This window comes from Zootoca vivipara, chromosome Z1, assembly GCF_965207765.1.
Source record: "Zootoca vivipara chromosome Z1, rZooViv2.hap1.1, whole genome shotgun sequence".
NCBI classification, from domain to species: Eukaryota; Metazoa; Chordata; class Lepidosauria; order Squamata; family Lacertidae; genus Zootoca; species Zootoca vivipara.
Genome location: NC_142583.1, coordinates 61,032,763 through 61,059,935, shown reverse-complemented (window position 1 = coordinate 61,059,935; position 27,173 = coordinate 61,032,763). Strand labels below are relative to the sequence as shown.

At 44.5% G+C, this 27,173-nt stretch overlaps 1 protein-coding gene across 2 annotated transcripts in view; it reads right to left on the bottom strand.

Annotated features, from left to right (window-relative positions):
- Positions 1 to 27,173, bottom strand: part of MAPK10 (mitogen-activated protein kinase 10) — a 163,106-nt gene that overhangs the window by 90,822 nt on the left and 45,111 nt on the right. For both annotated transcript variants that reach the window (XM_088660576.1, XM_060278429.2), the window contains exons 2-3: positions 16,703 to 16,801; positions 203 to 372 (exon numbers count right to left, since the gene is read on the bottom strand). In XM_088660576.1, coding sequence (XP_088516702.1) covers positions 203 to 324 — 122 coding nt within the window. In that variant the 5' untranslated portion in view covers positions 325 to 372; positions 16,703 to 16,801. The remainder of the gene's footprint in view (positions 1 to 202; positions 373 to 16,702; positions 16,802 to 27,173) is intronic.

Genomic DNA, 27,173 nt, shown 5'->3' with positions numbered 1-27,173 from the left:
AGATGTAGGATATTATCCACCAAGCCTCCCCCCGCCTCTGATCATTTGCTGTTTCCCTGCTAATTACCACAGCCCTGAGCAACATCCATGGGTAGCAAATCATGAAGAACAAACAGACGGCATAACCCGCTCACAACCAGAGGGGAAAGAAAACACGCAAATCAATAAATATACACGGACAACACTTCCTGCAGAAACTTACCAAACTATTCCCTGAGCCCCAGAGCCGATTGGTTTTAAGTTCTGGTAGCGCTTGAGAACTGTGAAGGTCGAGTCACCCACTTCCACGCTGTAGAACTGGTTGTCAACTTTGCTTTTACTCATGTTGTAATATTTGGCAATATATGACACATCCACTTGTTTCCCGAATCCCTGTCGGGGAGGGGGGGCAGCGGAGGAGAAGAAAGAAAACAGAATACCAGTAAACTATCAGCATAGCAATGAAGGAAAACAGACATCCAAGACTCTAAAATGTGACCTGTCCTGTCATTTCAAACTTGTTGTCAAAGAATTTCACATTGACAGCCAGCATTCTTAATGGCTTTTGTGTGATCTTTCTCAAACCTTATTACAGATAAGAAATGGCCCTTCAGATCATATCAACCCCTCCAAAAAGACTAAAGGATTCAACATTGAAACCCAGAGCAAGTTTTGCCCCACTTTTAGCAGTCACAACATATTATGGGATTATGTTTCTATTTTCCCTTAATATATTCCTGTTTTAAAATATGTGTATTAGTCTGATAAATGAATATCCCATCCTTCACCACATAAATGTTTCCAGGGTGACACACAAAATTAAAAGAATAAAATCAATCTGCAAAAATAATTATAACCAAGAACTGGAAAAGGAGTAATCTAATCCTTATTAGACTGGATTGAGAAAATATGGTCTGTTTTAACCATGATAAAATTAAACTTACTTTAACAGAACTCATATAAATCAGCCAAATAGATTTATGGAAGAATGAGCTGTTTCCATTATGTTTTGGAATGATAAATACCAAGGCAATATACAAACATATGATGCTTTTAATTTATGGTAATCTTATACAAATTATTTGCAAGCATTTCTGTATTGTACAATTTAAAAAATGAATAAAAACGATAGCAAAGTGAGCTTCTTAAACACAGCAAGTAAGACAAGCTCAACAGCAGTTTTCAGCCATGGGAAATAAGATACAGTATTTGGTGCTGATATGACCTGGGAAGCACATTCAAAAAGGAGAGTGCCGAAGCCGAGAAGCCCTCTCCCCAGTGGCCACCTGCTCCATAACACTGGATGGTGGCACCTAGAGACACCTCCAGTGAAGATCTTGGTTTACAAGTAGGCTGAAGAGGGACTAGGTGGTCCTTCAGGGGCCCTGGTCCTTGAGCTTCTAATATGTCTGATATCTTCACACCCAAGTTCTTCCTGGTACCAAAAGATGGACTTCTCTGTGGGGCAAATAAAGGAGTTGCTTTGATTCTATTAGTCTTTTGGTTGATATGCATAGAATGAAAACTATAATCAGAATCATAGAATTGCAGATTTGAGTCCAGCCCCCTGCAATGCGAGGGACCCAGGTGGTGCTGTGGTTAAACCACTGAGCCTAGGGCTTGCTGATCAGAAGGTCGGCAGTTCGAATCCCTGTGACAGGGTGAGCTCCCGTTGCTTGGTCCCAGCTCCTGCCAACCTAGCAGTTCGAAAGCACGTCAAAATGCAAGTAGATAAATAGGAACCGTTACAGCGGGAAGGTAAACGGCGTTTCCATGTGCTGCTCTGGTTTGCCAGAAGCGGCTTTGTCATGCTGGCCACATGACCTGGAAGCTATACGTCGGCTCCCTCGGCCAATAATGCGAGATGAGCGCGCAACCCCAGAGTCGGTCACGACTGGACCTAATGGTCAGGGGTCCCTTTACCTTTACCTTTACCCTGCAATGCAGGAATATGCAGCTGTCCCATATGGGGATCAAACCCGCAACCTTGGTGTTATCAGCACTACGCTCTCCTGGATCTCTCAGACTGTCCATTTCCCCAGGCCAGGAAGGCTGGAACTTGGAAGAGAGGTCTTGCTCAAATGAAGCAGGTCAGACCTTATATAGAAACTGGACAGTCTACTCTTTTCTGCATGTCAGCCCAGCCCTGATCTGGCAGGTTCCTCCATGGACTTCCCTCTCCTCTCAGGTGGCCTCGCATGCAACTGGCTGAGCACTTTGGAAACTGCTGCCTGGCTTCCTCTTCCTCCTTGGTTCTGAGAGTAGCTCTGGAATGCAGATAGCTGGTGTCCAGGTTCAACAGATCTTTGAGGATCTGAGGGGATCCAGCTCCCACTGTTCCACCTCCGAGGAGACCTCAGATTTGAGGTATGGGTAAGGCTGAACCAGTGCTTTTTTCCCCAAGAAAAATAGGTGCTGGAACTCAACATGAATTTGTTACAGTAAGTCACTGGGCGGCCCTGAACAGATGCCAGTTTGGCAACTGCTGCGTTCGGCAAGCTGTCTCCCTAGCTGGTTTGGGGGAGGGGGTTGCCCCTGGTTCTGGTGCAGGTCAAATAAATGCGCCCCTCCCCGCCTGCCATTGTGTTGGTATTCTTTTTCTTTAATATGCATTAGGAATGTTCACTGTTCAACCAACTGTTTATTCAACAGCACAGATACTACACGCCAGCCGTGCTTTTCACCTTGTCTCCTTCCCAAGACTCTGGGCCTAGTATTCTTTAGGATAAAAGCAGTGCTGAGTAATGAAACAGAATGCAAAAGGCAGCATATGGAGATGCCTGTCATTACACCCAGGGAGGGAGGGGCAGAGAGAAGAGGGGCTTCTGTCATTTGCAATAGTGCTTCAGGGGGCAAGGGGAGGGGGGCCCACTCTACCCACAACCAGACTGAGCACAGCATGTTAATACATTCCTGGCTAATTGCCAAAATTAGCTTCCTCTTAATTACATTAGAGTTTCTGAATGTATTTATTTTTGCAAGCCACCCAGCAGGAATATGTATTTACAAGAGAGAGAGAGAAGGGAGGAGAGAGGGGGGTGGCGGGTGGAGAGGAACCAGCCAGGAATGCCAGGAGGACAAAAGAGGCCGGGGAAAAAGCAAATTTGCAGAGCAAATTGAATCGTACTACTTTAATGCCCTGTGAGTTTTCTTCTATTGTTTTCGCAGAAAGCACCCCGAGCACCCTTTATTTGTGTTATCGGTACTATTAGCAGCAGTTGCAGGTTGGTGAGCAGCCAAAGGAGCATTCTGAGGCTGTGCCTTGCAGGTGCCAGGAGCCAGGTTGCCATCTGTTCATTATGGGCTGCTCATATTTGGGAAGCTTTGATCGTAATAAGGAGAGCTCTGCTTGCAGGCACGGTTTCTCCGTATTATCTCCTAGCTAGCTAATGAAATCTCAAAGACGTCGGTGGACTCGCCCCACCATGAAAGAGGCGTCAGACACCAGTTTGAGAGGCTGAGCTAAACCATGTGTCAATGCAATATACTGTGCTCTTTGATGGAAGGATCAAAGACAACGTATGATTCAAGGGCCACGTCCAGTCCAGAAAAGTCCTTCCTTCTCCCTGAGCAGACCTACACTGCCACATTGTGGTGAGTCTTCTTTGGGGAAGAAGAAGAGAGTTTTGCAGGGCCCTGGATAAGCCACCTGCCCTGATCTAGTCCAACAGCCTTCTATAAGACATAGCCAATAACATGCTAGTTCCCCACCCTGCCTTGCTTTGATACAGATTAGTCTACTCGATCCATAATACAACATGATATGAGCAGAGAATCAATGCACTGAATAAAAGCTATGAGCAGATGGAAAGCTTTAAACATTCGAGCCAAGTGAGCCAAGGTGGAGCACCAAGAAAGGTGCGCCAAGAAAGGAGGATAACTGTGCAACCCTAAGCCAAGATGCACCAGGATTGGAGGGCTTGGATTCAGCAGATCTTGGGCTTTCTCAGGATCCGTCCCTCACCTCAGTGGAGCTTGCAATATCCCTGACCCTGGCTCAACTAGAACTCAGCAAGTGGGATTTACACCGGTATAAGTCTTCAGAAGGAGGCGTGGCAGGACAGGACAAAGTTACGCCTGTTCCAAACCACTTCCATCTCAGTAACGTCCCACAGCAAACCAGGATAATTTAGCCTGCAAAAATGGTGGTGTAAGTCAAATTCCACCTGAACAGAGTTTGGAATAGGGGTAGTTGACCCCAGTGTGATTTACGGTATGTCGGTATAAGTTATACCAGCTTTCCATAGTTAAGACTCTGCAAGTCAGAGAGCAAACCAGCAATAAATCACACTGAGTTAGTGAAGTTAACTCTTTATTAGTAGCAGCAAACTCTGCTCAGGAGTGCCAGACCTAATGAGCACAGCAACTCTTCTTTGGTAGGTCTTGCCCCTATGAAGCAGTTGCAGAGACTGAAGGTCCCTGCCTTCTCACAGCTGCCTGTGTCTCCTCCTCTCCCCGGTCTTTCCCAAAGCAATCTGAAATTGCACCTACATGATGCTAACTTCTTCTCCACTCTCTTCATGCCTCTCCTGGTTCTGGGAGGAGGGGAGCTTGTCACAGCCGGAGGGAAAGACATCCATGACTCTGCACCAGCTTGACTAATCTCTGCCTCTTGGGCCCCCTAGGCCTTGGCAAAGTTTGTTATTTTATCTGATTTGGGTGCATCTTTGATGGAAAACCATTTGCAGTCGTTTTCGGTCATCAACAGCTATCAGTCAGTCAATCACCCACTTCCACCACCCTTCTGAGTGATCCCCCCTCCCCTCCCCATCCCCACCCCTCCCCACCCCTTCTCTACATAAGTGCCTGGGGACTTCTATTTCACTGTATCTGAAGAAGTGTGCATGCACACGAAAGCTCATACCAAAATAAAAACTTAGTTGGTCTTTAAGGTGCTACTGAAGGAATTTTTTTATTTTACTTCGACCCAGACCAACACGGCTACCTACCTGTAACCGGAAAAGGATGGGATAGTAATAAATTCCAAGTTTGTGCGCTCAACTAACAATGTTTCAAACAAGTACAGCCCATATATAGGGATTTCCTTGAAATCTGTTTTGTCCCTTTATTCAGAAAAAGGACCTTCCATTTCAAGGAGGCTATTCCCACCACCCAATAACATCAGTCATGTGGGAAATAAAAAAATTCCTTCAGTAGCACCTTAAAGACCAACTAAGTTTTTATTTTGGTATGAGCTTTCGTGTGCATGCACACGAAAGCTCATACCAAAATAAAAACTTAGTTGGTCTTTAAGGTGCTACTGAAGGAATTTTTTTATTTTGCTTCGACTCAGACCAACACGGCTACCTACCTGTAATCAGTCATGTGGGAGAGCGAGTTAATCCTCGACCCAAGGAAATAAATTGCCTTATCAATAATAATGAATGAGATACAGACAGCAAAGTATATTACACTAACCAGGCTATAGAAGTGATTAATAATGATAATTATTCCGCAGCAACAGCAGTTGTTAAATAATTAAAACCACATAGTTGTGGTGATCTCTAACATTTCTGTCTTCCTAATGCACTTTAGAGCCTAAATGAGAACTGGTAAAGTTTTATTCATAAAGTTTAAGTCGGTGGAGACCAACCTGTTTGGGAAATGTGCCACCAGGTCAGTTGTTATTATCTGTATCTTGTCAATGGGGCTCTCACTGGGTGGCGTTGAAGAAGCAATTATCTCTCAGCCTAACTTTAAAGCTCTCAAACACTTGTACTCAAAAACACAATTGCCTTTACACGGCATTGTTAGGCCTAGAACCAAGGATCTTCAGGGTCAAATGGGCCAGAGGCAGGAGATGTGGTCACAGACAGCCTGGATCAGATCAGAGAAACATGGACTAAGGTTAGACAACACAGACATAGTCAGACAATGGGCTGGTGGCTGGTTACTGAGTTGGGCAGATGAGAAGCAAAGGGCCAGTGGAAAGAATATACCAATAGTAAGAACCAGATCACAGGTCTTGTAACAGATGAGGTCAGGCCAGGCCATCTGCTCAGGCTGAGTAGCTTGGAGCAGGACTTGCATTCAGTCAGGAGGGTCCCCTATTGGTCCCTTGAGACCCATGGTCCTGGCTGGAATGAAGAACCCATATGGGTGATGCAGCAACATGGCAGAGATTGGGCAGGTATTGCCTTAGCGTGAAAGTTGTCCCGGTGTCATGGGCTGGCTGGATGCAGAGGAGTGGTGGGAGGTACCAGCTGGGAAACCCCCAAGGGAAGAAGGCTCACAACTAGGGGCTGCTGGTGGTCAGAGGGAGAAAGGGAAGCCGACTGGGAGGAAGAAGTGTTGGAAGCTGAAGAAGTAACAGGGTTTGGTGAGCAGGAAGAGGCTGTGGCAGAGAGCAGTCCAGAATCAGAGGCAGAGGCTGGAGAGGAGGGGGGCCAAAAGGCAGAGATGATGCAGGCTGCTGAAGAAGCCCTGGTGTCTTCCTCTCCTGCTGCGATCAGCTTCCCTCCACCCTGGTCTCCCAGAACCCAGGGAGGTAAGAAGAAGAAGAAGAAGCAGAGGAGGAGGAGGAGGAGGAGGAGGAGGAGGAGGAGGAGGAGGAGTTTGGATTTGATATCCCGCTTTATCACTACCCTAAGGAGTTTCAAAGCAGCTAACAATCTCTTTTCCCTTCCTCCCCAACAAACACTCTGTGAGGTGAGTGAGGCTGAGAGACTTCAAAGAAGTGTGACTAGCCCAAGGTCACCCAGCAGCTGCACGTGGAGGAGCAGGGAATCGAACCCGGTTCACCAGATTACGAGTCCACCGCTCTTAGCCAGTATACCACACTGGCTGGACAGAGGACAGTGCAAAGACAGACAAGGCAGAGAAGTCTCAGGTTGCTTGGGAAGAGCTTGGGCTAGGAGGAGACTTACGGAGCTGTGGGAAGGCGGGGACCTTCAGTCCTTGCAACTGCCTCATTGAGGCAAGACCTACTGGGAAGAGTTGCTGTGATCACTAAACCTGCCCTGTTTTGTTTCTTTGAATAAAGAGTTAACTTCATTGATACCTTGTGAGTCACTGATGACCTGCTCCTAACTCCTGACTTGACATCTTGTGGCACAGAGAGTAAAGCACCTAGGCTCTGTTGCCTGATTGCCCTGACATCTTACAAGCATGAAGGTAGAATGTTGCATGTCCCAGTGTCATGCACACCAAGAATGGAGGGAGCCTCTGCACTCTGTCCTCTGCAAATAGAAAGCAGGCTTGCACCCTGAGGAGGGTGGGGGCGAATTAAGAGTTATTTGTTCACTATGTGACTCTTAATTTACCATAATATTTTTAATTGCTTCTTGGAAATCATATTTTCTGTTTGAACGGTCACATTTATTTGAGAGTTTCAAACACATCCTCTAAACGAGTTACCTATAATTAAGCGGAAATATCCTGCAGAGTGGTCATTCTCATGAGATAACGGCCACTCATAGCAGACAGAATGTACTCAAGCAAAACAAAGACCAAGTGACCTTGACAAGGTCAATTTAAACATTTTAATGGCTAACTTCACGGAGCATTGATGTCAAACTATTAAAAAACATCAATGGTTTTTAGAGACCTTCCGCCCATTTTCATTGAATTGTCTCCATTTGTGGCTTGAGAGAATTGCTATACACTACAAAGGAAGATTGTCAACATGGCCATAGATAAAGAACTGCTGAGGGAAGCAAAAACAAACAAACAGAAGAAGCCTTATCCCTGTCTCAAAGAATTTGAGCTTCCTGTGTGATTTAATGAGACAGATATGAACTGAAAGGCCTCGAGGCCACTTAAATAGCGGGTCCAATGGTCAAGAAGGTGGTTTCTGCACATGCTGTAGAAGATGGTGAGTGGCAGATGGGGCTCATCAACCTGGGAAGGTAGCCCATCTAGGAGAAGGAAAACCCTGGCCCTAAACCTCTGTTGCCTTCTGGGGTGTTTTCAGGTGAAGAAAAGGCTAAGGAGTAAACCCTACACAAATCCGGAGTGGAGTCCCTAAGACTGTTGAATGGTGCCTTGTACACCTCCTTCAGCTAAGCTCATGCCAAACATATTAATCTGCTTTCCTTTGGACCACAACAGTGAGGCTGGGGGTGGGTGTCTTACCTTCTGGGCAACCCAGGAGTTCCATACACGCTGCCCAGACTTGTGCTCCGAGGAAGTCACTTCAGTGCTGCTAATGCAGTGGTTTGACTTCAACCCCGGAGACACACTCCACATACTAGCATATAAAGGCCTAAATGGCTTGGGACCCAAGCACCTAAAATGCCAGTACCAACTACCTAGGAACACAGGTAGCTCTGGGGTTGAAACCACTGAGCCTCTTAGGTAGGCAGGCAGTTCAAATCCCTGCGATGGGGTGAGCTCCTGTTGCTCTGTCCCAGCTCCTGCCAACCTAGCCGTTCGAAAGCACACCAGTGCAAGTAGATAAACAGGTGGCAAGAAGGTAAACAGTGTTTCCATACGCTCTGCTTTCCATCACGGTGTCCCGTTGTGCCAGAAGTGGCTTAGTCATGCTGACCACATGACCTGGAAAGCTGTCTACAGACAAATGCCAGCTCCCTCAGCCTGAAAGCGAGATGAGCCCCACAAACCCATAGTCGCCTTTGACTGGACTTAACCGTCCAGGAGTCCTTTACCTTACCAACTACCTCAGACCTTGTGATCAGCAGGCAAGGCCTTACTAGTGTTGCCACCACTGGGCAGCTGCTCGACTTGCACTGACCCAAGGCAAGGCCTTTTCAGTGCTGGTTCCTCAGTTGTGGAATGCCCTCCCTAGTGAGGTGCACCTCTCTCCATCATTATTTACCTCCAGGAAGAATTTGAAAACATCCCTATTTGCCCAGGTATTTGGTGACTGAAGAACACTGTTCCTGAGTAGCTCAAGATCACTGAATGGAAGAATGTTTTTCTAACTGTCATTGTTTTCAGAATGTTTTAATTTGTTTTAGAATGGTTTTGCTTTGGTTTTGGTTTTAAATTGTATATCAGTTTGCCAGCCTTGGGGAGGAAGGGCAGAATATAATAATAACAAATAACCTGGGGCAATAGTTTCCAAGTCAAAGGGCATGATATCGAAATATCTGTTAAAGGCCAACCCTCCCTTTTTTATATATATATTTTTTCAGTTTACACTTCTTTGAGTATTAAATTCTCCATCCTTACAGCAAGAGGAGAATGGGGAAAGTTTGTCAACATTTACAACAGTCCACGCGCGGGAGAAACTACGGCTGACTGAATTCAGTGGGGTTAGAGTGGGAAAGAATGGTGTTTATCAGAGTGAAAGGCACATTTTACAGCCCATCATGAAGCTTTGGGAATTCAATCATCTCCTTTATGATTACTGTATATGAAATCTTTCAGAGCTGGTGCAGGAAGTGTGGAGAAGGCATAATGGAGCATGGAGACCTATAAACATTCTAGAGTGCTTGATGGAAATTCTGGTGCTCTTCACTTACAGCAAATGACACAGGTGTACTAGGAATTTTGACACCTCCCCCCTGGATTATTATTTTTATTTAAATACAATAGGGTAAAAGCTAAAGAAAATATTAATGGAATGTTTATGGGGGTTTGCTTTCTGCAGGTTTATCAGGAAATGAATGCATTAAAAACAAACTTGGGGAGAAGGTCACAGCACAGCGGTAGATGCAGTCTTTGCATGCAAAAATAACAAGATCTGTCCCATGGCAACTCCAGCTAAAAAGATCACGTAGCAGACTGTGGGAAAGACAGGGGATCCTGAAGCAGGGCTGTTCCCATTTCCTTAAAAAAATAAAATGGGGCACTGGCTATGACACAGTTTCATTCATTCATTCATTCATTCATTCATTCATTCCGCCTTTTTCTTCAAGGACCTCAGGGTGGCATACATGGTTCTTCTCTTACTCAGTTAATCCCCACAACAGCCCTATGAGTTAGGTTAGGCTGAGAGGCAGTGACTGGCCCAAGGTCACCTAGTGAGCTTTGTGGCTGAGCAGGTGATTTGAATCCTGGTCTCCCAAAGTCCTGGTTCTGATCCCTGACTTTCACGGACGAAGCCAACTGCAAGCAGTGGGGTATGGGGTTTTGTTGTTGTTTCATTTCGAAAGAAGTTATAGGGGGAAAGAGGCAGGAGTTTGGGGCCATGCTGCAAAACGGCCAGGGGCCTTGCCATCAACCCAGAGAGCAGTACTGTCGGAGCAGGGAATATAGGACTAGATACAGAACAAAATGGACAAAAGGGTGGCAACTTCATTGTGGGGCAGGGAAGATGCTCTTGCGAACTGTTTGGTCTTGGAGAACATGGGCGTAGACAGGGGGCAGAAGGGGGAAGTTGCCCCCCTAGAAGCAGGACCGCTGGCCAGCCTGCCCCACTGCCCCCCTGCCGTCTCCCTTCTCCCTGACTGGCTGTGGGGCGGGTGGAGAGAAAGCCCCAGAGCCGTGCAAAGCGTTTAGCTGGCTTTCCCTCCGCCCGCCCCACAGCCAGCCAGGGAGAAGGGAGACGTCCCTTCTAGCCGGCTGGCTGTGGGGCGGGTGGAGGGAAAGCCAGCCAAATGCTTTGCGCGGCTCTGGGGCTTTCCCTCCACCCGCTCCACAGCCAGCCGGCTAGAAGGGACTTCTCCCTTGCTGGCTGCGGGGCGGGTGGAGGGAAAGCCAGCTTTCCCTCCACCCGCCCCGGCGATCGCGGAGGGGGAGGAGGGGATCGGAACAGTCCGATTTCGGGCTGATCGTGGCGCCCCCTCGCCGCTGCCGATCGCGGAGGGGGAGGAGGGAGTCGGAGCAGCCCAATTTCGGGCTGATCCTGGCGCCCCCTCGCCCCTGCCAATCGTGGAGGGGGAGGAGGGGGTTGGAGCAGCCCGATTTCGGGCTGATCCTGGCGCCCCCTCGCCCCTGAACGACTATGGATTTCCTTGCCCCACTGTGGCCCCTCCCCCCATGCCTTGGCCTTGCTCCTCCCCCCCCCCTAATTTTGATCCTGGCTACGCCCCTGTTGGAGAACACTATAGGAATGTTAGTTAAGGCAGGTTCAACAGCAACCAAATCACAAAAAACAAAACAAAACAAAAGGCATGGCCAAGCCTGCACGCGCATTAAGGATGTGGAGGTTCCATGTGTACAAAATGGCTTCGGAAATTGAGTGAAAATCACCCTCAGACAGCTCCTCAGAGAATCTAGAATTGCCCAAGCATGGCATTTTCCAACTAAGGCCATGACCTTATTAAGTTTCTGAAAAGAAGGCACATCCTCTTAGAGCCTATCTTCTTAACTTAAAAAAGAAAGAAAGAAAAAGAAGAGAGGGGGAAAGAGTTTGGTTTTGTTGTCTTTCCTTTGTTGCAATTATTCTGGCTGGAAAACTTCCATAAAGTGTCCCATTCGCCAGATGAGTAATTGTTTTTTTCTCTGAGTAGCAAATTATGTTTCAGCACACTAAAGTATCATTTTTTATGTTGTTGTGTGTTTTTTTTACAGTGTGCTGCTGATATCAGAGTAGCCTTTTGGGAGAAAGTAGTAATAGGTGCCTAAGAAGATGATTGATGAAGCAGCCAGATGGCAGAGTACGCAGGACAATATTTCTGAATCTGGGACAATGTCACTGTTTAATGCAGTAGGAGAGGAACAGCCAGATGATATTCTTTGGGCCAACGCAATTTTATCTGGCCCCTGGTGGTGCTACTGGATTTTAATCAAGGCCTGGAAGTTTGCTTGAAGTTTTACTTTTGCAAAAACCTTGTTTCCAAAATTACACTACTCTACACAATTCTCTGTGGATTTTATACGCGATGCTCCAGCCGATACTGTATTGGCCCGAATATAAGCTGCACCCAAATAAATTGATGGGGATGGAGGGAAAAAAGAAAAATACCTGAATATAAGCCGCTCCATTCCTCGCAGCTCCTGGCTGCAAATTGGGGGGGGGTGGAGAGCCGCGCTGCATTGCCGACACCCTTTCCCCTCTCTTCCTTCCCGGCCTTGGGGGGAGAGGATAGGGGGCTACACATGGGGTGGGCAGCACTTTGCCGTGCTCCTGGCTGCATACTGTAAGGTCATGAATATAAGCTGCACTTTAACTTTTCACGGTTGGAATTTGGGGGGAAAGTGAGGTTTATATTCAAGCCAATATGGTAATGGTCTGGGGACATTTTTCAGGGCCTATCCACCTGCAAGTGGGTCAGTTTGTGAAGCAGTTCCACACAAATTAGTGGCATTTTTGCAACAGGACAAATGGCCAGAGATTGGAGCCAAATTTGGGGAAGATGTGCATTGGCATAGTGTTGATTTACAACCACATCACAGAAACATGGAAAAATAATTGAATATGTTTTGTTAAAAAACAAAAACAAAAACATTTACAGAAGGAATGATGCTCTCCCTTTATAATAATAACGAGATTCAGGCAATCAAAGTTTTGGATAATGAAGTTGCTTGCTTGCTTAGCATTTTCGCTGCACATCGCCAATGTCTCCATTCTTAAAACAGTCATGCAGAGTATGAGCCGTACGGTTTTTGCAACCAAGCAATCTCTTCAAAACAAATACCTATCCTAAGAATTCTTCCAGCAAATGCTCTGAAATTTATATTTGACTGCATACCAGACAGCTGGTTATTTTTAATCAACGGATGTTAAAATCAATTATATGAACTTAGAGAATGAAACCGACCCATATTACCGCAGTCCTCTGGACAATTAATGTATGCAATCACCTCAGTCAATTTCAATAGCCATTTAGCTGATGTTGATAGAATGGAGGCAGAGGATGCAAAATGAAAGATCTGGTTCTAACACGGAAGAGTACTGATAAGTTAATGCACTTTGCTTGAATAATGTGCAACATTACGCAAGACTCTTCCGTCTTAATGGAGCCTGGACAGAAGGGCCAGACCTAACAGGTCTTTCTCTAGTTAGTTAGTGGTTAAAGAAACACTCAGGGGAATGAAGCCATTTGTTTGCTTGTCTGCATACAGAGGAAGTACATGGTCAGGAGAAAATTATCTAGTTACCATTGTGATAATCATATGTACAGAGGTGAAAAGCCTCTCTGAAATGTCACCGCTCTTACTGGAAATCATTTTGCTTCCCTAAAAAACCCTACGGTGGCCTTCCCAGGCAAGGTTCTCCAAACTCGCCTTGCAATTTCAGTTTGGAGACATTAAAGGTAACTTCCAAGTCTTTAAAAAAAAAATATATTGACAGCGTGTGAATATTTGTTTGTTGAACAAACAGAAACACGTGGAAACAGAGCGGACAAGCCTCATTCAGCTCAGTCCCATGTGGAACCGGGATGGGATGGACATGGACTGGTGCATCCATCCTTAAATTCAGCATCCTTCAGTGTCACTCCTGAGATGCACATTACATGGCTATCGGAATTCAAGCTATGTTCTTCCTGCAGGTGCAAAGTTAGCACCTAAGAGAAGTCACTTGCAGTTCAGCGTTTTCCCTACTGTGCTAGATTTCAAGTTGCAGAATAACGTTAACATGGGAAGGCGCTTAAAATGGTAACCCATAATATGCACATCCAAGTTATCTTCTTGTAAGCTTCACAGGAAGGAAGGAAATTAATCTGTGCCATATTAACTTGTCCAAGGGTACCAAGTAATCTTCAGAGTTGGGAAGGGTTTTTAATCTGTATCTCACATATTTTATCCACTGAACCAAGGAGTATTGTGATTGCATGATTTACAGTCATCCCTAAACTGCAAGAATGAGAAGCTCGCAGAAAAATTTAGTAACTTTAACTCACAACACTTAATACAGATTTTTAAACATGCCTACACCTTCTCTTGCCTCATATGAAATAACTGCTTCAGAGCAATTACTATTTGCATTTTGATTTTTTTTCACCTTTCTGTTACCTGTACCTGGTAAGGTATTAAATTGGGGTCACATCTTGAGATGCAACCCTACTTTCAAGGTGATTTCTTTGAAAGCCAAGTTTACTGGCTGCATGTTGAACGACAGAAATCAATGATAAGACTGAACGGTCCTATGTTGGGCATCAAAACAAACAGCACAACCCAATTTCACTTTGATAATGGAAATTCTCTACACTGATAGGTTGTCACTGGGCTAGACACATATGAATGCTAACAGGCAGCTCCTTGACTAACAAGCACATCTAAGACCTGAGCAACTTAATACTTGTTCCGTAACTGCTTAGCTTATTGAGTTTCATTTCAGTCTCCCAACTTTAAATTATTAGGGCTTCTATATTAAAGGGCAATTTAGTTCCAGAAGACTAGCTGTGTCGGAGCTGCTTCAAATTATATCCCGGGCCCCTCATAGAGATAGCCAGCAAACACTTTTTTGATGTTGTAACACTCAGTGCAGATGAGCATAACAGACTACTATTTGTGCCAGCTAGTGGCATGAAAAGTCTCTGCACCAGGCTGCCATGAGCTTGTGGTATTAACATGTAAACTCTCTAGGCATTTTAAGAAAATTAAAATGTATTTGGGGAATGTATTTGGGGGGGGGAACAGGCTGAAAATATCAGAAACCCGCTTTATAGCAAAGAAACAGAGGTTATTTACACAATACTGTGAGAGAGTCTACACCAGGCATCCCCAAACTTCGGCCCTCCCGATGTTTTGGACTACAATTCCCATCATCCCTGACCACTGGTCCTGTTAGCTAGGGATCATGGGAGTTGTAGGCCAAAACATCTGGAGGGCCACAGTTTGGGGGTGCCTGGTCTACACACTAGCTGATGTCATGACTCACATTCAGGGGTGGTGGAATACTCAGATGAGGACAAGGTTCAGGCTACTTCCTCAGGGCTCTCCTGTAGGACATCAGAAGATGAGTCCCAGCCTTGCAGAAGCCAAAGACTAAAAAAATTAAGCGGAAGCCCTTTAACCAGTTATCCAATTCCTCCAGTGAGGCAGAGCCCACCATACCCCAGGCCTGCTCAGCAAATGTTGTTTCAATTCACTATGAGATAAGCCACTTTCATTACAGCTCCCTGCAGAGACAACATCACTTGAAGCAGTTTTAGCAGGAGGCCTCTTGGAGCTGTCCATGGTCCTACATGCTTTCTACTTGATTTGGGGTTGTATTCGACTAACTGGGCCTAAGTTAGTCATGGCCATTAATTTTAATGGGTCTACTCTGAGCGAAGGTTAGTTGACTAAAATCCTTGGACTCTGGACTGGGCACTGTCTGCCTTCCCTGAGAATCTCATGCTCCCACAGAACAGGACAGCTGATTCTTTATGCTTATGAAATGTGACAGAGCAATAAAATACATTAAAAAGAAAATAATCAGCTGTCTTGTTCTGTGGGAGCATGAGATTTGATTTAAAAGGAAACAAACATCGACAATGTCAGCTAGTTTGTCATTCCTTTGAAAAAGTGAGAACCGCTACTTAGAACCCGTTGGTAATGCATATTAAAAACTCCTATACAATAGGTCTCTCTAGCTCAGGCATCCCCAAACTTCGGCCCTCCAGATGTTTTGGACTACAATTCCCAACTTCCCCGACCACTGGTCCTGTTAGCTAGGGATCATAGGAGTTGTAGGCCAAAACATCTTGAGGGCCACAGTTTAGGGGTGCCTGCTCTAGCTGTTTGCATGGGTCTGGGGAGGTTGCCTCAACTGATTGTCGCTTTCTCATATGTAAGATGAATGGATGCCAGGTGTTCTAGAAGGATAAAGGACCCGTCTTGCCTTTGGCCACCGTGACTTGGCAGGTCAATTTCTCGGCCAGAGCAACAGGCCACACCTGAGCACACCGTGAGTGTACTCACAGTCTTCTTGCAGAGCACTAACATTTAGCATTGATCCTTGGACCATAAAGAAGGCTGATCGCCGAAGAATGGATGCTTTTGAATTATGGTGCTGGAGGAGACTCTTGAGAGTCCCATGGACTGCAAGAAGATCAAACCTATCCATTCTGAAGGAAATCAGCCCCGAGTGCTCACTGGAAGGACAGATCCTGAAGCTGAGGCTCCAATACTTTGGCCACCTCATGAGAAGAGAAGACTCCCTGGAAAAGACCCTGATGCTGGGAAAGATGGAGGGCACTAGGAGAAGGGCACGACAGAGGACGAGATGGTTGGACAGTGTTCTCGAAGCTACGAACATGAGTTTGACCAAACTGCGGGAGGCAGTGCAAGACAGGAGTGCCTGGCGTGCTATGGTCCATGGGGTCACGAAGAGTCGGACACGACTAAACAACAAACATTTAGCAATTTCTAAGCCAGCATCTCCCAGTGAGATAAAGGTTGATTTGGTTCATCTGTTGTTCCTAGCAAAGCTAACAAAGGAGTTGGGTTTATCTTTACATTACAGATTAATCTCATTTCTTCGAAGACTGCTGACCGAAAGCAATACACCTTGTCACATTGCCACCAAAGATATAGAAGTGTTCCTGTAGCATTGCACACACACCCAACACTGGGCGCTTAATCTACCTGGATTCAAATTGCAGTCAGATAAAATGCAATATATAATAAATAAAAGAAGCAATAAAAGATATAAATAAAGATCACACAACATCTAGCACAGTGCACTACAACTGCTGGAACAGGAAGAAAAATCACAAAAGACCTTCAGCAATTTTCAAGTGGTCCACAGGAGGGAAAGTTTGGCAACTGCTGCAAGAGATCCTAAGGCTTCCAGCTGGCAGATCTTGTGCATAGCCTATATATGTAAAACATCCTCATATTTCTCTCAGTTTTATGCTGGAGACTCCCTTCATCCAGGAGTTATTGCTCCTGCTGAATCTACCATAATACTGACAGCAAAATATGAAAGTACAAGTATATACTGTACCTTGTTTTACCTGTAAGGAACACACACCTGACAAAAGGCAATCTTCACATCCAGGGTAGGTTCACTGCAGTAGTATAAGAAATGGCGGCTCATAAATACCTGCAATTCAAAGAACAGCAGTATGAGTGCCCGGGCATCTATTTCGCATGTGGAATTATGGAGATATTTAAACATTTATACATAAATTGCATCTGTTGGAGCTGCTTGTGCAGGCTTGGTAGTAAGAAAGGCGCAGCCTCAGAAAATGAACGATATTCATTTGGGTACTATAACCTGGGATAGCAAGATGAGACTCTTAATCTTGGGGTCGTGGGTTGAAGCCACACAGGGTAAAAGATTCCTGCCTGGCCAGGGTTTGGACTAGATTACCCTTGGGGTCCCTTCCAACTCTACATTTCTATGATTATAACCCCCCCGCCAAAGTAAGTGGTCCCTTTCCACAACAGCATGGACCTGGAGCTCAGGTAGCAGCAATATCGTCTCTCTCTCTCTCTCTCTCTCTCTCTCTCTCTCTCTCTCTCTCTCTCTCTCTCTCACACACACACACACACACACACACACACACACACACACAGAGAGAGAGAGAGAGAGAGTGTGTTTATGAAAGGGAGCTGGGCAACCTTTGCAACTTGAGATCTTCCATTGTGCTCAAGGGAGACAATGATGACAACAGCTTATAGGTAAATCCACGAAGGACAAGGCTATTAATTGCAACTAGTCATGATGGCCATCTGTCGTGGATGTTTTAGCTGAGATTCCTGCATTGCAGGGGCTCCATAACAACAACAACAACAACAACAACAACAACAACAACAACAACAACAACAACAATTTATTATTTATACCCCCGCCCATCTGGCTGGGTTTCAACAGCCACTCTAGGCAGCTTCCAACAAAAGATTAAAAATGCATTAAAACACCAGACATTAAAAACTTTCCTAAACAGGGCTGCCTTCAGATGTCTTCTAAACATCAGATAGTTGTCTATTTCCTTGACATCTGATGGGAGGGCATTCCACAGGGCAGGCGCCACTACCAAGAAGGCCCTCTGCCTGGTTCCCTGTAGCTTTGCTTCTCGCAGTGAGGGAACCGCCAGAAGGACCTCGGAGCTGGACCTCAATGTCCGGGCAGAATGATGGGGTCGAGATGCTCCTTTAGGTTTACTGGGCCGAGGCCATTTAGGGCTTCCAACTCTATGATTCTACGATGGCTAAGTTACCTCCAGTGTCAAATATGCCTCTGTATATCAGTGACCATGAGCAGGAGGGTGCTGCTTGTGGGCATTTCATGAGGATTGGCCAAATTCATGGAGGAAAGGGCTATCAACCGCTTCTAGCCACAATGGCGAGGTTATATCTCCAGTGTCAGAAGCACCATAAGAATAAAAGAAAATTAATTTTGGAGATGGTATTTAACACCACTCAGATTAAATCAAGAATTGGAGGTGTTATGTTGGAGGGGATGCCAGGAAACAGGTAATTGTGTTCATATGTGCTGGGAATGTAAATGTGTGTGTGTGTGTATGTATATATATATATATATATATATATATATATATATATATATATATATATATATATATAGGCCAAGGGTGTTTAAGGAGATAACAGAAATAGAAATCACTGGGTTAAAGCTGACCAAAAGTCCAAATTTATAATGAGGTGGAAGGTTCACAGGCTATGAAAGAGTCGCTCACAAATTTATTGACAGCTGCACGAATTATTATTGCTAGGAAGTGGAAGGGGCAAGCAGAATAAAAAAATGGAAGAATGGTATAAAATGGTGTGGGATATAGCTATTAATGATAAATTAGCATGCGCCATCAAGGCAGGGCATAAGGCAGGGCATATGCAGGAGAAATGACTTTGAGAATATATGGAGGGTGTTTGTAGAATTTGCACTGTTAAAATGGAAAGGGGTCAAACCTATCACAAGAGGTACTGAAATTTTGGGAGGCTGGATCGTTACAATGGAATGGTCTCAGTGGTGGGCTGCACATTTTTGTTCTTATTTATGATTTTGACTTTCTCAAAATTAAATTAAAAATTAAAAAAGAAGAAGCACCATGCCTCTAAATACCAAGTCAGATTGCCTCCAAAGAAGAAGATACTCCCCAAAGCCTACCACACACACAAAAAAAATCACATTCAAAATGGCAGCCAAGCAGGTCTTGTAATGCTTTGTGATTTAATTTGTAAAAGGAAAGAAAAACCCACGTGACCCGAATCAATCGCTGAGATCTTCTGAGGGAGAATTAGTGGTTCCCCCAAGAACTGGAAACACAACTCATTTCAACAAGGAGTCATGTTCTGTGGAAAAACCCTCTTCCCTTCAGAAGCAGAGACTGTACCATCCCTGCTAAGTTTCAGATGCCAGGTTAAAACCACTGTTTCAGGAGGTTTTTGCACCATGACTATTGTTGTAACGTTCCTATCTCTGATTTTTTTAGTCTATGTTTTTTTTAAAAAATTATATTGGGGGGATGGGGGAGTAGCTGCTTTCAGACATATAACAAAAAGTGGGGAATAAATGCCTTAAAATAAACAAGGAAAATAAAATATTCCAAACAGGATACCATGTTAATTTGCTGCAGCAAATATGACATACTCTTTCTTGTTTTAACAAAATAATGTTGAGATTTTGTTTGTTTGTTTATTATTAAATGAATTTACACCCCACCCTTCCTCTTGATGGAGCCCAGGGCGGAAAACAAATCAACAACATGATTTTAAAGGATTCAAAAAGTTAAAACATTCTAACAACAGTTAATAGCGAAAAACATTTGAGCAACCTGCAACACCTAACATTTATGCAAAAGTTAAATGGACCCAAGTGGCGCTGTGGGTTAAACCACAGAGCCTAGGGCTTGCTGATCAGAAGGTTGGCGGTTCGAATCCCTGTGACGGGGTGAGCTCCCATTGCTCGGTCCCAGCTCCTGCCAACCTAGCAGTTCGAAAGCACGTCAAAATGCAAGTAGATAAATAGGAACCGCTACAGCGGGAAGGTAAACGGTGTTTCTTTGTGCTGCTCTGGTTCGCCAGAAGTGGCTTAGTCATGCTGGCCACATGACCTGGAAGCTATACGCCGGCTCCCTAGGCCAATAATGCGAGATGAGCGCGCAACCCCAGAGTCGGTCACAACTGGACCTAATGGTCAGGGGTCCCTTTACCTTTACCTTTACCTTAAATGGTTTAGAGGCAAAATCGAAAATTGAATCCACACTGATAAACTGCTATTTCTTTTAAAAATTATTTAGCTACCTTTGCATTTTCTACTCTAAAATAGAGTAGTTTCGGAGAGCAAAGAAACGGTTTTAAAAAATAAATTCCGGCACAATTTCCTACAATATGCATAACAAGTCCAACAGACCACCCTGATCCTTCAGGAAATGAACACTGAGGCTGCTCTCCAAAACATACTGGCTAGGAAGAAAGCTCCATTAAACCAAGTGGGAGGATTCATAGCTCAGCTGCAGAGCTCCTGCTTAACATGCAGAAGGTCACAGGTTCAATCCCTGGCAGCTCCAGTTAAAACGATCAGATAGGAGATGATGAGTAAGACCTTTTTCTGCCTGAGATCCCAGAGAGATGCTACTAGTAACAGTAAGCTATACTGGGCGAAATGGGTCAAGAGTAACATTGGGAATTCCTACCTTAATCCTGACATTTTAATTCACTCTTGTACATGTTTATTTTTATTTGGTGGAAGGCGCTGCACAAATATCCCGCTGCAAACGTAACAATTTCTGTGGCTGAAGATCCACTGCACAGAAACAACAGAATGCAAAAACTTCCCACCATGATCTCGGCCTAAAATGCGCGCGCGTTAAATTTTTAATGAATGAATTATAACCTCGTTCCGAAAAAGAAAGTATTTGACCTTTTCTCAGCGTTGTGTTGCAATGGCTCAGATTGCTGTCTCATCTCTCGGTGACTCATTACAGGAGGTTTCTATCCCATAGATGCTTTGATTATTTCCCCCCTCCTTGTTTTTGCTAAAAAGCCTTTAATATTAATCATAATCTCACCAGTTTCTGGAAACCTAGCAGATAATTATGTCCTCTCACTACAGGGGCGTTTAGCAACTAAGTGCCAGCAAGCAGCCCTAGGATGATGTTATTGAAGCATTATTGTGATATCAAAAGGCTATGACTCATATAGGGTCTTTCAAAACACACTTGGCCTGGAGTATAGTGGAACAGGGATAGTGAGGCAAGCCCCCCCCCATCCTCTTAATGACATGAATAAATTAGTGCACATTTCCTCATTGGTTTTCAAAGTAGCCCTTTAAATTACTCTCGAAATAAGTGGACAAAACAGAAGTGAGCAAAAGGTAATAATTCAAGTAGGTAAAACACCAATTTAATCCAATCAGAAAAGGTTTATCTTCCTCAAGGAAACCTCACATTACCAGAAAGAGAAATCAAGGAAGCAAATTAAAGCTATTCTTAACAAATCACGTTATTCATCTTAAAATCCTCAACCGTAGAAGGGAAATGAAATGGTAGAAGTCATGGAAAGGGGCAGGAAAGAGGAAGGTTGACTTCCTTTCTGCAAGAATTGAAACAAGATAATTTCAATAGTTTTGCTTAGTAGCACTTGAATAAATGTAGGAGACAGAAGCTCTTGCATTCTAATTTTAAACACCAGGAGACCTTAACATTAAAATCAGAGTCACCCTGGAAATTCTTATCTAAAGCTGAATTAGGAGTGGACTTGAAGACTCCTCAGATGAAAATGGAGAAGAGCCCAAAGAATTTTAAAAAGGCACCTCAGGTTTCTCTAGAACAGGGCGGTCCAACTTTTCATACAAGTGGGCTGCAAGAGTACTTCGACACAGAACCTATGGGCTGCACACTGTCTTGTCACATGGAGGGTGGGGAGCAAAGCCAGAATTTTACATCCACACACAAAGATGGGAAAGTGAGGGGCCAGGATTGGGGAAGAAGGTGCAAGATTCTGGCAGGGTCTAAGAGCCCTCCCACTTCCTTCCCAAAGCTGGGAAAGCACTAACTACTAGGCTTTGGGAGGGAGGCTGGAGGACTCTAGGCCCCTGTCAGAGCCCTCATGCCTCATTCCAAAGCCCAGCACCTGACTTACCTGGCTTTGGGAAAGCAGCATGAGGGCTGCAGACATCAAATGTTGTTGAGGGCCGCCAAAAAAGGCTTCAAGGGCTGTATGCGGCCCTTGGGCCATACATTAGATCATCCTGTTCTAGAATGTTCCACACACCTCTAAAGGTTCATATATGGGCCAAATTTCATGAGCGGATTTAATGAGGAGTTTCAAGGGAGGATAAAAGTATTTTGATATGGCTAGCTAAAAAAATGTTTTGCACATCCATTTTATATCTCAAGCGTATTTTATGTTTATATCTCAAGTGTATTGGTCCTCATTCTGTCACAGTAGTGACATGTCACGTATATGAATACATAAAGCCATTAACATTACTAATAAAAACACAAATCAATAACCATCAGTGGCCCCAGAAATATGTTTTTTTTTCCCAATGGTGCCTGCTATACTATGGAATTCCAAAACAGATTTGCCAGGTTCATTTTATTGATCATGGACAGTCACGAAGAAGCTTCTTTTTCATCTGGCCTCTGTGACAAAACTGTCATCAGTTGAAGTTCTGCCACCAGTCATGTATGCATAATCTGGCTGATTAACACAAATTGCTGTGTTTTCTATTCATTTGCAAACATCCTTAGGATTATGCAGCAAGTGTGTTTAGGGCTGCAACCCAAGCAACAGCTGGCATTTACCAGTATTTTTAAAATTCACACACAGGAAGAAGAAGAAGAAGTTATCTTTCACAGAGTTGCACTGCCATAGTATTTTCAAACTAAATCCAACCATCACAGAGGAGATCATTCTGCCTGATGTTTGATTCTCCTACTCTTAGTTATTAGCACAGATCTTCCTTCTGCTCCTTTCAGATAAGGTTTTCCTCTTATTTCTATGGGACAGGCACCCCCAAACTCGCCCGCCAGATGTTTTGGGACTACAACTGCCACCATCCCTAGCTAACAGGACCAGTGGTCAGGGATGATGGGAATTGTAGTCCCCAAACATCTGGAGGGCTGAGTTTGGGGGTGCCTGCTATAGGACAATGGCCTGGGTACCTATTAGGTCTTAGCCCCTGCAGCACACTTTGCAGAGAACACAATGATAAGCCATCCCTTATGTTGCAACTTCACCACAATCCCAGTCTAAACACAGTAGGAGGTCATGATATGGTATGAGAGGGAAATGTTTATCACTTCCAAGAAGCCATTGTACAACACCCATTGTAAACTACAGACTACAGGCTGAAAAAGGCACGGATTTCTCATAAATCACCTGAACATTCGTTCCCATTGCTCACAGTAAATTAGCTTGGTGATTAAAAAGTTGTGACTGAGGCTTTCATAATTTCATACGCCTACCTGCTGAGTAAATATGTATCATCATGAGAAAATAAAATAAATTGTAATTTAAAAAATCCTTTCTTTAGATAAAAATCCATGGGTAACGTCACCTGGAGGTATGTAATGAGCCACGTCAACAGCTGTGCTTATGTGTCTAAAATGACTTTAGCTTCATTTGCCTCCAAAGTATGGACATATCCCTAGAGCAGGCATCCCCAAACTGCGGCCCTCCAGATGTTTTGGCCTACAACTCCCATGAACCCTAGCTAACAGGACCAGTGGTCGGGGAAGATGGGAATTGTAGTCCAAAACATCTGGAGGGCCGCAGTTTGGGGATGCCTGCCCTAGAGCTTTATGACAGATGGAAATGGAACGCGGATTGACAAACCACGCAATTACAGATATGAGAGACTTTCCCTTTAGGCATGCAGTGTTACAGAGAAGTAACCTTGATGCACTTATTTCGGCAAATTTTCCCCACCTCCAAATTTAAACATTATGCCAAATATTACTATCTATCTTGCTTGGTTCCATTGATCTTTAACTGGCAATCCAACATATGTGAGTCATACTTTTTTTTATTAAAAAAAAAGTATCATGGGCAACATGCTATTTCAGAGGAGCAGAAACCCTACAAGGGAGAAGACATGAGGAGGCCACATCTAGCCCAACATCCTGGTCTCAAAGTAGCTAGCAAGATGATCCTGGGAAGCCTGCAAACTGGACATGAGCAAAACAGCAATTTGCCCAACGGTGGCTCCCTGCAACTGGTACTCATAAGCATATTTTTCTGACAGTGGAGGTAGAACACAGCCATTGTGGCTAGTAGCCTTGCCCCCCATTAATTTGCCTAACCCTCTTTTAAAGCCAACCAACTTGGGTCTTGGGGGAGCAAGTTCCATAGTTTAACTCTGTGCTATTAGGTATTTTCTTTTACCTATCCTGAATCATCCAATATTCAGCTTTATTAAATTACCATGATTTCTAGTATTATGACAGAGAAAGAATCTTTTCCCACTATCCTCTTTCTCCATGCTGTGGACCAATGAGGCACCAGGCCCAGGCCTGCTTGGGAAACAATGACAGGGGAGTCCCTTCACCATAGAAGGTTGGGCTAACTTCCAGCCAGAGTAACTTTTATCCCTTCTATCAATAGCTGAGGATACTTCTCACATTGCTAGATGCTAATAGGCCATCCTGTTTGGGTGCCCGCTCTTAACTGGGAACACACACCCTCTACCATGAAGCCATACTAAGGGGTAACAGAAGGACATTATCAGGAGACAAAAGATGTCGCAGTCCATGCCTTAAAGCCTCCTTTCACTAAAAGTTGGTTTCCTAAACTACTAACTTTTGTATGATTAAGAGCTCACAGAACAGCTAACTTTCATTGAAGATGTTGCAGGATGCTTTGCTGCTGGCCTTGGTCCTGAACCCAGCAATCCATAGATGGGAGTTCTTATCACCCATTCTCTGCTCCTGCCCACTTATTACAGCTACCAACTCATTAAGGTAAAAGGTAAAGGACCCCTGGACAGCCAAGTCCAGTCAAAGGCAACTATCTACATGCTGACTGTGCCTAGTAGATGACAACTGTACACAACACAAGCTAACTACCTTGAAATCCACCAGCAAATGCCCCTCCTCATGAACTCTGAGGCTAAGCAATTATCAGTCCAATAACTACAGTGGAATTTCGGGACTAAGAATGGAACGGGTCTTTTGTCATATTATACATTCAGATCTGACTCATTCTGCTGGCATCTCCTTAAAGTTGCCAGTTTCCTTTGGCCTTGAACAACTGTTCAATTTTGAGAACTCCTAAGGCTTAAAAGCCTCATTGCTTGTTCCCGCTGCACTGCAATAGTTTGTAAAATGATCTTGAGAATAATTATTTGCTGAGTAGTCACAGGTAACTTGGTAACTTAAGGAGGTTTCCAGTACATTGGTGATATAATGCAGCAGAACAAATAGATTAAGGAGTGGAATCCAGAGCTATTAGTGGTTGTTTTGCAACATTGGCTTCAATGGGATAGAGAACTGCACCTTAAGTATTACTTAATGAAGGGCTGGAATTGGACTCTTTTGCAGGAAATGGGTGTGTGCATACTTATCTCAAGGTCAGCTACTACCGGTATTTTTTGGTACAAAGTAGATAATTCATAAGGTGCCACATGGACACCACAAATGCAGGCTTCAACAAGAGCATACACTTTCCAATGGAAAGGCTTGGGGTGGGAGAGAGCTTTACAGGTGAAGGGACTGATTGATTATTCAGCATGTCCACCAAGGTCAACCATCAAATTCTGTTTTACCAACAGGAAATCTCTTTCCCGTCTGTGGATGGCAGAAGGTAGACAGACAGCTACATAGAGGAACATTTTTATCTCAAACTCAAAGCAATAAATAAAATAAAATAAACACTTTACTTGAATGGTCCATTGGTCCATCTAGCTTAGTACTGTCCAGAGCAGAGGTTGGCAAATTAAGGCCCGCGGGCCAGATACGGACCACGGGGAGTTGTTTAAGCGGCCCCCGAGCGCCCCCGAACCCTACCGCCCACTCAGCAAGTCCCCATGCCCTGCACTAAACTGGCATTTCTGCGGCGCTGGCGGGGCTTCATATCAGCTGCAGGAAGCTCCTGCAGCCGATAGGAAGCTGCAGGCGCCTCCTCCACTCCTCCTCCGTGTCGGAAATAGCATCTGTGAACATGCGCACACACGCAATCCGGCCCACACAGAGATCTCCAGGGGAGTGGACTGGCCCAGGCTCCGTAAGCTTTGCTGACCCCTAGTCCAGAGTCTTTGTGGACTGGGAGTTGCAGGCAGGGGTCTCTCCTAGCTCTACCTGCAGGATTTAACTTTCTGCATGCAAAGCAGATGCCCTCCTACTGAGCTGCAGCCCCTCCCCCATCTTCCTTAACTGAACTCAAGCATGTCAAACTTTTCAAAAAAAATGTCTTCAATAGATATTCCCCAGCAGACCTTCAATAGATAGTGCTGAGATAATGTGTTCTTTGGAGATGAATTTTTTGCTGTTGTTTGAACTGCAAAATAATGAAAGAAACGGGGGGGGGAGAGTAATGGCAGGCGAGTTGCCTTTCACAGGTGCTTGTCCATCAATATTGATCTTCCCACTGAAGAACCCGTCTTAAGATATCAACACCGTTACAAAATATAACAACAACACGGTTTCGGCTTATGAATCTTCTTTAGTGTCAGGCTGCTGGATGAGGCCAATTTAGGAAAGCATCCAGTGTGTCAAATTAGGTTCTTTAAAACAGACAACACTGCATGAGGAAAAACAAAAGCAAATGTTAGGTCAAAGGATAATTTGTTTTGAAATCCAAGCTGGCCAGTATTAATTCTTTTCCAAAATGCCGTTAATTTTTTTTAAAAAAAAAAACAGCTCTCTTTAACCATGAACTGACCTGATTATTATCTAAACCTACTTTATCATCTCAGCATTATTAATCCAACCTAAACAGGGCTGGCTCCAGCATCCTCCGGTGGGCTCCCAGTTACACACTTACTTGATGTGGCCATAAATCATCACTTAGAATTTTGCACACATAGAATGGCCTGGTACCTATTTCAGCTTCCCATAATGCCCTGGAGCAATCTTGTGGCACTGAGGGAATCTTAAAATGGTAGCTTGATGGCCCAGTCCCTGAAGGTTTAGGCAACAGTCCTGGTCATAGCTGCCAAGTTTTCCCTTTTCTCGCGAGGAAGCCTATTCAGCATAAGGGAAAATCCCTTTTAAAAAGGGATAACTTGGCAGCTATGGTCCTGGTTGATGTGGCCAGGCCCTGCCATCTGCCCTAGAGTGTCAGATGTTGATGCTGGGCCTGAACCTAAGCTCCATACCTACAAAGAATGTAAGAATGGACAACAACAAGTGAAGGATGTAATGGATATTAAAGAAGAGATGATGTGGCTACAGGAGGAATTGATGGAAATATGTTTGCAACTGGAGCGGGAAACCTGATTTTGTTAAGAAATTATATTAAATTGAAGCAATTTGGTTTGATTTGCAATAATCTGGAAAACTAATGAAAAA